At 40.3% G+C, this 12941-nt stretch overlaps 1 protein-coding gene across 3 annotated transcripts in view; it reads left to right on the top strand.

Moving 5' to 3' along the window:
• Positions 1 to 12941, top strand: part of LOC108709000 (disco-interacting protein 2 homolog B) — a 134305-nt gene that overhangs the window by 105770 nt on the left and 15594 nt on the right. For all 3 annotated transcript variants that reach the window (XM_041584457.1, XM_041584456.1, XM_041584459.1), the window contains 11 exons: positions 654 to 773; positions 3874 to 3988; positions 5088 to 5227; positions 6002 to 6138; positions 8293 to 8373; positions 8617 to 8744; positions 9424 to 9538; positions 10697 to 10898; positions 11053 to 11162; positions 11247 to 11327; positions 12236 to 12359. In XM_041584457.1, coding sequence (XP_041440391.1) covers positions 654 to 773; positions 3874 to 3988; positions 5088 to 5227; positions 6002 to 6138; positions 8293 to 8373; positions 8617 to 8744; positions 9424 to 9538; positions 10697 to 10898; positions 11053 to 11162; positions 11247 to 11327; positions 12236 to 12359 — 1353 coding nt within the window. The remainder of the gene's footprint in view (positions 1 to 653; positions 774 to 3873; positions 3989 to 5087; positions 5228 to 6001; positions 6139 to 8292; positions 8374 to 8616; positions 8745 to 9423; positions 9539 to 10696; positions 10899 to 11052; positions 11163 to 11246; positions 11328 to 12235; positions 12360 to 12941) is intronic.

Raw genomic sequence — 12941 nt, 5'->3', positions numbered from 1 at the left:
ATGAAACATAAAACACACGCAGGATTTGGTATTCTTAAAGGAACAGTTCAGTGTGAAAATAAAAACTGGGTAAATAGGCTGTGCAAAGTAAAAAAATGTTTCTAATATAGTTAGTTAGCCAAAAATGTAATGTATAAAGGCTGGAGTGACTGGATGTCTAATAAAACAGCCAGAATACAACTTCCTGCTTTTCAGCTCTATAACTCTGAGCTAGTCAGCGACTTGAAGGGGGGCCACATGGTACATTTCTGTTCAGTGAGTTTGTAATTGATCCTCAGCATTCAGCTCAGATTCAAAAGCAACATTTATGACCCATGTGGCCCCCCTCAAGTCTCTGATTGGTTACTGCCTGGTAGCCAGGGTAACCAGTCAGTGTAAACCAAGAGAGCTGAAAAGCAGGAAGTAGTGTTCTGACTGACATGTTATACATCAAATCACTCCAGCCTTTATACATTACATTTTTGGCTAACTAACTATATTAGATACATTTTTTATTTTGCACAGCCTATCTATTTACCCAGTTTTTATTTTTACACTGAACAATTCCTTTAAGAAGACTCTGTAATGAATATAAATTTTTGTACTTTATTTTATCGTTGCTGAGCTTTGTATAATAATATAGAAAGCAAACTCATTGTTCTTTCTCCTGGCAGCCAGGGTTGCTGTAGTAAAGTGCCGGGACTTGCACTGGGCCATGATAGCCCACCGAGAGCAAAAGGATATCAGTCTGGCCTCTCTCCGTATGCTCATTGTCACAGATGGAGCTAATCCTTGTAAGTGCAATGTTGTGTCATGTGCTCATATTCTCACTTTTAATTTTCAGTGTAATCATAATAATAATAATAATAATAATGTAATAATTTTTACCAAACAAGGGAAAGTTGTGCTCACCACTAACTTTTAAAACCATTAGGCGGGGGTGCAATGAGGCTGTGACCATAAAATCCATATAGACAACTACAAGAGTCCTCTGCACTCAACCCATTATCAATATATTTAAGACAGAGACATTTTGTGCATACTGCTACTGAAAAATGCCTTACCCTTTAAACAAAACAGGGATTGTTTGTCCATATATTGCAATATATTTAAACTGGACAACTACGTTAAAGTCATCCCATATCTGGCCAGTCCTATGCTCAATTTTCATCTGATTCATTAAGAATTCTATTGATTCATTATACATTTTACAAAGGGACTAAGTTTTACCTGCAACTTACTAGCTGCTTTCAAAGTAAAACTCCCAAACTTGGCTGCCCTTTTATTAGACACCAGTGGGATCACCTGATTATAGCTGGGAAGGGTGGGAGCTACATGGAGTTGGTCACTATATATTTATAGGCAGGGCGGAACTAGGGGTAGGCAGAGTAGGCACGTGCCTAGGGCGCAAAGCTGGGGGGCGCCAGGCACGTACCTCCTCTGTCGCCTACCCCAAGTCTGGTTCCGGACTGTCTAGTTGTTATCGCTTCTTTTTCGCTTCTGCGCATGTGCGAAAACTCCATTTCGTGCATGCACAAGCGAGCGCAGGTTCGCGCATGTGCACACGAGCGCAGATTTGCGCATGCGCACACGAGTGTAGATTCGCGCATGAGCAGATTCGCGCAGGCGCCGCTACTGTCCGGCTTGCCTAGGGCGCCTGGCCAGTGTGGCCCGCCTCTGTTTATAGGTATGGAACCTGTTATCCATAATGCATGGGACCTGGGGTTTTCCAGATATTGGATCTTTCTGTAATATGGATCTTCATCCCTTAAGTCTACTAGAAAATCATTTAAACATTAAAGGAAAACTATACCCCCAAAATGAACACTTAAGCAACAGATAGTTCATATCATATTAAGTGGCATATTAAAGAATCTTACCAAACTGGAATATATATTTAAGTAGATATTGCCCTTTTACATCTCTTGCCTTGAGCCACCATTTCGTGATGGTCTGTGTGCTGCCTCAGAGATCACCTGACCAGAAATACTACAACTCTAACTGTAACAGGAAGAAGTGTGGAAGCAAAAGACACAACCCTGTCTGTTAATTGGCTCATGTGACCTAAATGTATGGTTTGTTTGGTATGTTTGTGAGTACAGTGAATCCTACGATCCCAGGGGGCGGCCCTTATTTTTTAAAATGGCAATTTTCTATTTATGATTACCCAATGGCACATGCTACTAGAAAAGTATATTATTATGAAAATGGTTTATTTACATGAAGCAGGATTTTACATATGAGCTGTTTTATGCAATATCTTTTTATAGAGAGCTACATTATTTGGGGGGTATAGTTTTCCTTTAAGTAAACACAATAGGCTGGTTTTGATTTCTATAAGGATTAGTTGTATCTTTGTTTGGATCAAGTTCAAGGTACTGTTGTATTATTACAGAGAAAAAGGAAATAAATTAAAAAAAATTGCATTATTTGATTATAATGGAGTCTATGGGATACAGCCGTTCTGTAATTCGGAGCTTTCAGGAAAATGGGTTTACGGATAACAGATCCTATACCTGTGTGTGTATATATATATGTATATATATATATAGATATATAGATAGATAGATAGATAGAGATATATATATAGATATATATATACAGTAGATATATATATATATTCAAGTTCAATTAATTCACATGATCAAATTAGAGAGAGAAAAAAACTGTGTATTTTAAGTAAAATCCAGTTACATCACACAGCTCCCACCCTTTCCAGCTATAGTCAGGTGATCCCACTGGTGGCCAATAAACAGGCAGCCAAGTTTGGGAGTTTTACTTTGAAAGTAACAAATAAGTTGCAGGTAAAACTTAGTCCCTGTGTAAAATGTATAATTAAGCAATTGAATTCTTAATGAATCAGATAAAATTGAGCATAGGACTGGCCAGATATGGGATGACTTTGACGTAGTTGGCCAGCTTAAATATATTGCAATATATGGACAAACAATCCCTGTTTTGTTTAAAGGGTAAGGCATTTTTTAGTAGCAGTATGCACAAATGTCTCAGTGTTCTAAATAGCAAAGATTCAAGGAAGCAGACGGCACTTCTGAAAATGGGGTTTATTGGAGTACCTGCTGGTAACACCTAACGCGTTTCGGGAGTTATCCCTTAATCATAGGTAAGCAGTACACTTGTTACAGCTGGGTTACTTATACACAAAGTATTGGTGCCCTCTAGTGGGCTTACATAAAAATTGCATCTTTATTTAAATCATTTAAAACCTGAAACAAATGAAACATGAGGACATTTAAAAAACGTTTTTTCGTTTCCTAAAAACTGTATTCATTAATTAAAAACCAAACAAACTATCAATGCAGTTATTAGGACAGGGGTAATATTATCCCTGTCCTAATAACTGCACTGATAGTTTGTTTGGCAGAATCCCCTTGACAAAGGCCTTGGTGCCGAAACGTTGGGGCCATTCTCATTTTTCTGGTAGGTGTATCCGCTCCCTTGCTGTTTTCTTTCTTGCTGTATATAACTAATGGGTGGTTGATACTTATTTTTAAACATTGTGAAAATCATGCCATATTGTAAGGCATTGTCTGTATTAAATGTTTTTCTGAAACAAATAGTAAAAATTGACTTTCAAACCACCTTTTTTTGCCAAATTGTTTTTGTTCTGAGTGTGCAAACATGTGGATGAGTCAAGAAATGTTTAACTCTGGCACGTTTTTTAGTTTACTGGGTGCTGTGCATGTCAATTACCTTTCCTTTGTCTGGGAGTGTGTGCAATCTATTACAGCCCTCTTCCATCTGCATTTCACTGCTTTATATGTACTAAAGAACCTGATGCTACAATACATACTCGGGTGTTAATGTAAGCTGGTTTCAGACGGTTATTGCTTACATGGTTTCTTTCATCCTATATGTAATGCTTGTTTCCTACAGGGTCGGTTTCTTCATGTGATGCATTCCTGAGTTTATTTCAGAACCATGGCCTGAAGCCTGAGGTCATCTGTCCATGTGCAACCTCTCCGGAAGCTATGACCGTCGCAATTCGAAGGTAAAGTGGGCAACCAGAGACAGCTTTACTATATCTATACATCACTTAATCAGTGTAAAATAACTTTCCTTTATTCATGTGTTGCCAATCTGTTCCTCCAAACTGCATGTCGATACACAGGGTGTTGCACAAGATGCTCCAGAGCATGGTTACTTCAAATGGTTACAGGAAAAGATATGCAGTTATATTAGATTCTTCCTATTTTTATTAAAGGGAAAATACATTCTATATACAACTGGGATTAACCCCAATCTTATCTTTAAATGGATAGTAAAATATAGCACTGGTGAAGGCAAAGGATTACACTACTAAAACCTAATCACAAAAGCTAAAAGTTGTCTAAAAACCTGTAAAATAACCAGTCTCTTGCACAGCAGAGAGCAAACTGATAAACAGATAATAAAAAAATGATGCCTGAAATCTCTGAATACCTTGGCCAGGTTGACAGACAGGACCGCCATCAGGGGGGGACAGGGGGGACTGTTGTCCCGGGCCCGGAGGTTTTGGGGAGTTAAGGGGGGCCTCGCCGTGCTGCACTTACTTGCACTTACTTGCACAGCCGGTCCCCTGCATCCGGGCTCCGATGACTTCTTCTTGTGTTCTGATTCGCCAGTGAAATGTAAGTCCTGGTAAAGCCACATGCTGATTGGTTGGGAGAAGTTTGAACCTCCCCTCTACTTTATCCAATCACCATGCGCCTTTACCGGGACTTACATTTCACTGGCGAATCAGAACCCCTCCCACTGAGGGAGGGGTGGCGAGGGGGGCCCCAGAAAATTTTGTTGTGCGGGGCCCCACGATTTCTGATGGCAGCCCTGTTGACAGATAATATACTTAAGTCACTTGGAAGACTTAACAAGCTTACCTTGGTACAGAAGTTTAAAAATTGTTTACTTTAATTTCCATTTTCTGTAGGATAAAAGCAGTTGGGTGCATCTGGCAATGCAAGGCTTCATGTTTGATTGTTATTCTTTAAACTTTTTTCATACAGTACTATATAAATCGGATTGCTATTAGAATGACCAGGTTTATATCCATTGTCTTTAAAAGGAAATCGTTAGTAGTTTTTATATAAATATATTTAAATTCTTTTCTTAAGGCCTGGAGTACCTGGTGCCCCCCTGCCTGGAAGAGCGATTTTGTCTATGAATGGGTTAAGTTATGGCGTGATCAGGGTTAACACAGAGGACAAGAATTCTGCACTGACAGTCCAAGATGTTGGCCATGTTATGCCAGGAAGTAAGTAGATCCTAATCACAACGACAAGTATCATGCTGAATTGTAGCACCAAATTATACACTTAAAAGTGAATCTTTTTCCATAAATTCCCTTTGAATCCTGGAAGATTATCTGTTCCACATTCTAAATTCATACATATAACTATAATGCCTGACCAAATTTAGCACACCGCATTTAATCTTTTGATTAAAGGAAAATTCAACCCTAATGTTAAAAAAAACCCTCCCCCCACCCTACATAGACCCCCTCCCCCATCCTGTGTTGGGGGGCAACCTGTGTTACCCCGGGCAAATTCCCCTAACGTTTTACTTACCCCTCGGTGCAGATTCAGGCATCAGAGTTCATGGGCGCCATCTTCAGCCGCTTCGGTAATCTTCTGAATGAGACCAGCGCTTCGGCGCATGCGCAGTTGTTGTGATGCAGAAAATTGCTCCAACTGCGCATGCACCGCCACGCCAGTCTTATTCTAAAGATTACCGAAGTGGCTGAAGATAACGCCCGTGAACTCCGATGTCTGAATCTGGACCAAGGGTAAGTAAAACGTTAGGGGCATTTGCCCGGGGTAACACTTTGGCTGTGGGGAGGAGGGAGGGGGTTCTATGAAGGGTAGGGGGGTAGGGTTTTTTTTAACGTTAGGGTTAAAATCTCCTTTAATAGCCTTGTGGTGGTTTTACTGGCTTTCTTTACATAGAGGGGCTTTAGGGTTCTAGTATTAGCTTTATAATTAGCCCAAAGTTACCACAATACATAGCAGCATTATACTCTTTCCCAAAGGTGTAATGTGCACTGTGAAACCGGAAGGTGTACCCCAGCTGTGTAAAACTGATGAGATAGGAGAAATCTGTGTGAGCTGTAAAGGAGGAGGCACAATGTACTACGGCCTGTCGGGAGTCACCAAGAACACGTTTGAGGTATGTACTTGCACTGTGCACTTAGCTTGTGGATAGAGCTCTGTGCTTAGACTGATGGGCAGTGATATTAATATGTGTTCATATCAAGCAATATAAGAAAGCCTCATACCGTTATCATTTGTGTCTAAGCAGTTAAGTACATTGTCACTGCGGGAATTTTACTGGCAATAAATGTAAGGAGCTTATAGTTTAATCCCATTAGCAGTTGTGCCTCCCCAGAACTTGGTTGGGAAAATACATTCTAGGTGCCTTGGTTTACCTTTCATCTGACAGGCCATCTGTTACATTCAGCAAAGGTCTTTTATGTGGCGGAAATAGAAGCCATGGTGGTCTTAAGCACATTCAGGTAGAGAGAGACTCAAGGGCTTGTGTTCCTGTGTCAGGCCCAACTGTATGCTTGTTTGTGCTGCTGCCAACTGTCATAGTCTCTTGAACTGGGTCTTTGCTGTCTTAAGCTGGCCACAGACGCAAAGATCCAATCGTACAAATCAACGTACGATCGGACTTTCCCATCTCCCGACCTGCCACTAACCATTCAGATCAAAGTCTTACCATTCCGACCAAATAAAGTAGTAAAAGAACAGTTCAGCCGATGTTCTGCCCCTGACAGCAATTGTACGATAGTTATGTCCGACTCCCACTCCCACTGCAATACACGCAGAGATATTATCAGCAGCCGACAGAAATTTTCTAACCTGTCCGAGCGACCAAACGTCCGATCTCTGTCGGACGAAAAATGTTGGGACTCCACACACAGTCCGAAAATCATATGAATCCTCGATTTGTACGATCGGATCTTTGCGTCTATGACCAGCTTTAGGGGTATATTTATCAGAGTGAAGTTAGAGATCTCCACAGTTTGCTAGAGTGAAATTCTGCCACTCTCCATCCATTTCTATGGGATTTTGAAAGGCAAATTTATCAAAGGTTGAACTTTCACTTTCCCCCATTGATAAATACTCCTTTAAAAATCATAGGAATGAATGGAGAGTGGCGGAATTTCACTCTCGAGGACTGCGGAGCTCTCTAAATTCACTCTTGATAAATATACCCCTATGTCTCTGCGATGGTAGATGCTGACTGCAGCAGCCAAAACACCCCATGTGACACAATATGAAAACCTCTTTCATACAAATTGGAACCGTTCTTGCCAAGACATTTTAAAATTGCAGGTGGAACAAGATATAACCTTTACATAAATAATATATTTCAACTTTTTGGTGTTACTAAAATCTTCAAAAGTAAAACAAAATATTTGCAGCTTGTTTTCCTTTGTTGCCATAAATGCAGCTGAGGAACACGAGACTGTACTTGCAAACAGTTGCACACTTGCTCTTTTAATGCTTGCATGTGATTCGCTGCAGTGCAAGATACACTTGTAGTTAGTCACCCATAAGAAATGCTCACAATGGAATTTGCAAACATGAGCCCCTACAAGATTGGCACCGGGGTTATATAAGCAGGTAGTGGACAAATAAAAGTTTTCTTGGCAGCAAATGTCTTTTTAGGTCTTCATTCTATAGTCCTTTAGAAAGTCATGAATGTCAGGTGACTACTGTTTATATTCCTTTGTAAGAACTAAACCCATTGTATTCTATAGAGCAGTGATCCCCAACCAGTAGCTCGTGAGCAACATGTTGCTCTCCAACCTCTTGGATGTTGCTCTCGGGGTTCTCAAATTAGGTGTTTATTTTTGAATTCCAAGCTTGAAATCAAGTTAAAATTGCATAAATACTAACTATAGTGCCAAGTAGAGCCTCTTGTATGCTGCCAGTCCACATAGGGGCTACCAAATAGCCAATCACAGCCCTTATTTGGCACCCCAAGGGACTTTTTCATGCTTTTGTTGCTCCCCAACTCTTTTTACATTTGAATATGGCTCATGGTTTAAAAAGGTTGGGGAGCTTATCTGCTGTAAAGGAAACCTTTTTCTCCTATTAACTTTAATGGCTGCCCCATGACTTTATGGTATTAGTATAACCAGGGCTGGCCAATAGTATAATATATTTCAATTTATCTTACACACTTTCCTTTTTTCTAATGTTATTGTTTCTTTCATGTTCTTGGGGGGGGGATGTTTAGATTATTTGCTTTACTTTATAACTGTACTGTGTTGTTTTATTTAAACTGTTTGTTTTTTGTCATTTATTTCAGGTTTTTCCAGTTAATGCTTCTGGGGCTTCTATAGGAGAAACTCCCTTTGTCAGAACTGGGCTACTTGGATTTGTGGGGCCAGTAAGTATAAAACTGACTCTCTAAACATGCAGTTCATTTACAGAGCTGAAACCATAACATTTCACTCGATAATAAAAAGGAAGGAGGACAGAACATTTATGTTGCCAAACTGTATGATCTTTAACTGTTCTATTGATGCCTTAATCATATTTATAACATGTTAGTACTAGAATTTAGGTACGTTCATACCCTGAGTTGTGAAACAATAAACCTGTTGGTCTATGACCTGATTTTTTTTTTTAGGGCAGTTTAGTGTTTGTGGTGGGAAAGATGGATGGCACAGTGATGGTGAGCGGGAGGCGACACAATGCTGATGATATCGTGGCTACTGCACTGGCTGTGGAATCTTTTAAAACCCTGTACAGAGGAAGGTAAATAATTATATGAAATATGCACTCAAAGTTTTATGTGTGTTTAGTAAACGATGATATTGGTTTATATTATTATAATACGCAAAAGCCATGCATATCTTGTAAATTATATCCTTATAAACTGTGAGTTCTGATGTCATCAGTTATAAACGGTGAGTTCTGATGTTTTTTCTGTCACATGACTCACTTCGGCCTTGTGTTTTTATATGGTCATGAAACGCCTCGGTAACTTATACTATCCTTATCATTTATGAGAGGGGGTACTTTATATATTATTAACATGTATTTATATAGTTTATAGAGCTCATTAACTTATATTGTTAAACCTGTGGAATCTTGCAGTGAAAAACATGAAAGTGTTGTAAAAGAGGGAAAAAAAACAAATGCAAAATATATGTTCACTGTTAAGTAGATGTGAATAAATAAAGAGCTTCATCTGTGGAACTAGATTTTTGAAGCGTTTATCTTCCTACATGTGTAAATGTGTAAAACGATGGCCATTTAGAGTTTGTTTTCGGAATGATCAGTATACAGTAGAACACACGTATAGTAACATGTATAGTAACACTATGGTGCCTTCATTACATGTGTTTATATTAAGTTCTGTAAAAGTCTGCTGTGCTTCTCTATTACTGACCCAAGTACACAAGACTCATGGCTTTGGGATTTTTCCTTGCAGGATTGCGGTATTTTCGGTCACTGTATTTTATGATGAGCGGATTGTGGTGGTGGCGGAACAGCGTCCCGATGCTTCTGAGGAAGATTCCTTCCAGTGGATGAGCCGTGTGTTACAGGTAGGAATGTGTTATAAACTGTGGCACTTACTTTTGGATTTATTCAGGCCATAAACGGATGAGGCTTGGGCCAGCTGATGGGTCAGTGCTCACAGCTATAGATGTGTTGTGCTCTGCTCCCATTGCACTGTTGAAGAGAAGGTGCCATAGTGGTGATTGGCCCACATACCATTGTTTTCATTTGCAATACTGGCTTTAATGCTGACATAGGGGTACCTGCACCTTGCACTACTTTGCTCCTCCTTGCACAGGTGCCGCATTCATCCTCTGTGCCAGCATTGTGTAAAGACAATGAAAAATATAACCTGTGTTGTGTGCCAGTCATTCACTGGGTATGGTTTAACTAAAAGAAATGGGATGTAGTGTGACAACTTAAAGGAACAGTAACACCAAAAAATTAAAATGGCTTAAAGGAGTGACAATATAATGCACTGTTGCCCTGCACTGGTAAAACTGGTGTGTTTGCTTCAGAAACACTACTATAGTTTATATAAACAAACTGCTTTGTAGCCATGGGGACAGCCATTCAAGTATAGGAAACATAGTTCTGAACAGGGCCACTTCTGCCAAGAGGCAAGGTGAAACCCTTGCCTCAGGCGGCAGCGAGCGGCCAGTTACAAGGGGCGGCAAAAAGCCGGATATTCGGATATTCGGCTCCGCTAGTGCAAAGAGCGCTATTGCGCTCAATGCACTAGCGATTCTGCCCCCTGAAACCCGCTCTGACGCTAATTTTTAAGCGCGGAGCGGGAGAAGAGGGCAGCAGCCCCAGAATCGGCGCTGGTTCTGAAGAATCCCATTGTATACTACAGAGCTTATCTGTTATCTGCTGTGTATCCTGTGTCTTTTCTCCTTTTTCAGCTTTGGTTGGCTGCTCCCGTGGCTACATAGCAGCTTGTTTATATAAATTATAGTACAGTTTCTAAAGCAAATACACCAGTTGTACCTGCGTAGCACCATCAGTACATTATATTGTCATTACTTAAAACACTTTCATTTTTTGTTGTTACTATTCCTTTAAAGAAAGTAATTCTATGTGTCTGCCTTTCAGGAGAAGGCAAATATATTTAAAAACTATACATGATGGTCCTGAGATAAATGAGTCTTGTGGGCCAAGTTCATCCAAAGTAAATTAACTGAAAGCCTTGCTTTTTCTTTTAGGCAATTGATAGTATCCACCAAGTGGGGGTTTACTGTCTTGCCCTGGTTCCAGCCAATACGTTGCCAAAAACTCCACTGGGAGGAATCCATATATCTCAAACAAAACAGCTCTTCTTGGAGGGCAGTTTGCACCCGTGTAACATACTCATGTGTCCTCATACATGTGTAACCAACTTGCCAAAACCAAGGCAAAAGCAGCCAGGTAATGCCACATCTGTTTATTGTTGCTAGTGGTAAATTGGGAAATGTGAAATCCAAAGAAGGTCTGCACTAGTTAGAGATGTGAAAGTTAATTTATTGTATTGTGTTGCAAGATATGTTGGTGCTTAATGTATCAACTATTTTTACATATGAAGGAGTTGGGCCTGCATCTGTCATGGTGGGTAATCTGGTCGCTGGAAAAAGAATTGCTCAGGCCTCGGGGAGAGATTTGGGACAAATAGAAGAAAACGATTTGATAAAGAAGGTAAAAGTTTTACTTTAGTAAACCACATTGAGTATGTGTGCCTGACTGCATGCACCACTAACCTGCTCTTGTTTGTTCCAACAGCACCAATATCTGACAGAATTCTTACAGTGGCGAGCACAAGCCACCCCCGAGCACGTTCTTTTTATCCTCCTCAATGCCAAGGTACAGAAATGTGTCCCATTCCAGTTTTTACTTCTCTTTATATAAATGAACAGGAAAGTGGCTTAAGGGTCAGGCCACACTGGGCGTTTTGAGGAGATTTGGTCGCCTGGCGACTAATCGCCTCGTTTTTGCAGCAACCAATCTCCCCAAACGCCTTCCCTCACTCTGCGCCGGCTAAAATGAAAAAAACGCCGGCGCTAATCAAACGTGGTGATTCGTTTTCCGAAGTCACCCAAAGTTTTTCTCATGAGGCGACTTCGGAAAACGAATTGCCACGTGTGATTAGCGCCAGCGTTTTTTTCATGTTAGCTGGCACAGAGTGAGGGAAGGCGTTTAGGGAGATTGGTCGCCGCAAAAACTAGGCGATTAGTCGCCAGGTGACCAAATCTCCCCAAAACGCCCAGTGTGGCCTGACCCTAAAGGAAAACTATACCTCAAAAATGTATAGTTAAGCAACAGTTTACATATATTGAGTGACATATTAAAGAATCTTACCAATGTGAAATATATATTTAAGTGAATATTGCCCTTTTACATCTTTTCCATTGATCACTCATTTTAAAATATTCTCTGTGCTGCCTCAGAGATCACCTGGCCAGAAATACTGCAGCTCTAACTGTAACAGGAAGAATTGTGGGAGCAAAAGACAGAACTCTGTTAATTGGCTCATGTGACCTAACTTGTCTTGTTGTGTGCACAGTGAATCCTAGGATCCCAGGGGACGGCCCTTATTTCTTAAAATGACAATTTTCTATTTATGATTACCCAATGGCACATACTACTAAACAAGTATATTATGAAAATGGTTTATTTACATGAATAGAGACCTACATTATTTGGGGGTATCGTTTTCCTTTAAGCCCGAATATTTAATTTAATTAAGTTAACGATTATTTGTTTGTTCCTAGGGAACGGCAGTTTGCAATGCCACATGTTTACAGCTACACAAGAGAGCAGAAAGAATAGCAGCTGCCCTATGTGATAAAGGTCATCTCAATGCCGGTGATAACGTGGTGCTACTTTTTCCTCCCGGTGAGTCCGATTTCTGTATGATTGAACTGCTACTTTCCACACATCATCCTGTCAGGTCATCTTTATACCTGTGGCAGCTGCGCAATACTGTGCACAGTATAGAAATAGAGATGGTGGGCGTATGTGATGTTCATTATGTCTAAAGCAATGGAAACTCAATGTATTTTCTGTGGGTCCTGCATTCCAAAAGGCACTGCAGTAAGAGGATTTAAAGCAGGCCTGAAATCTCCAGTGGGTATTAGAGAGGGGAGCAGCTGTTATGGGTGCCTAGTAGGACATGTGACATTTTAGTCATATAAGGTAGAATTTTCGGTTTTTAAAGTTAGCTTGTCTTTTTTCCATATCAGATCCATAACCGTGTACTATAAGGGAAACTCCTTGTAGCACCGGGCAGATCTCCTGGAACTGGGTGACCGCTGGACCAGATTCTTTGTGACTGTTGCTGTGCTACTAATAGACAGTGCCATGTAATGTGTTTCACCTTGAATATGTGGGAAATGTACCACAGTAATCAATTTATGTAAATATCCATCTAGGCAAAGGCTCCATAGTGTTTAACAACAGCTTTATTATCCATCAGTT

This window comes from Xenopus laevis, chromosome 2S, assembly GCF_017654675.1.
Source record: "Xenopus laevis strain J_2021 chromosome 2S, Xenopus_laevis_v10.1, whole genome shotgun sequence".
NCBI lineage: Eukaryota > Metazoa > Chordata > Amphibia > Anura > Pipidae > Xenopus > Xenopus laevis.
This window is presented reverse-complemented; position numbering and strand designations above follow the sequence as displayed.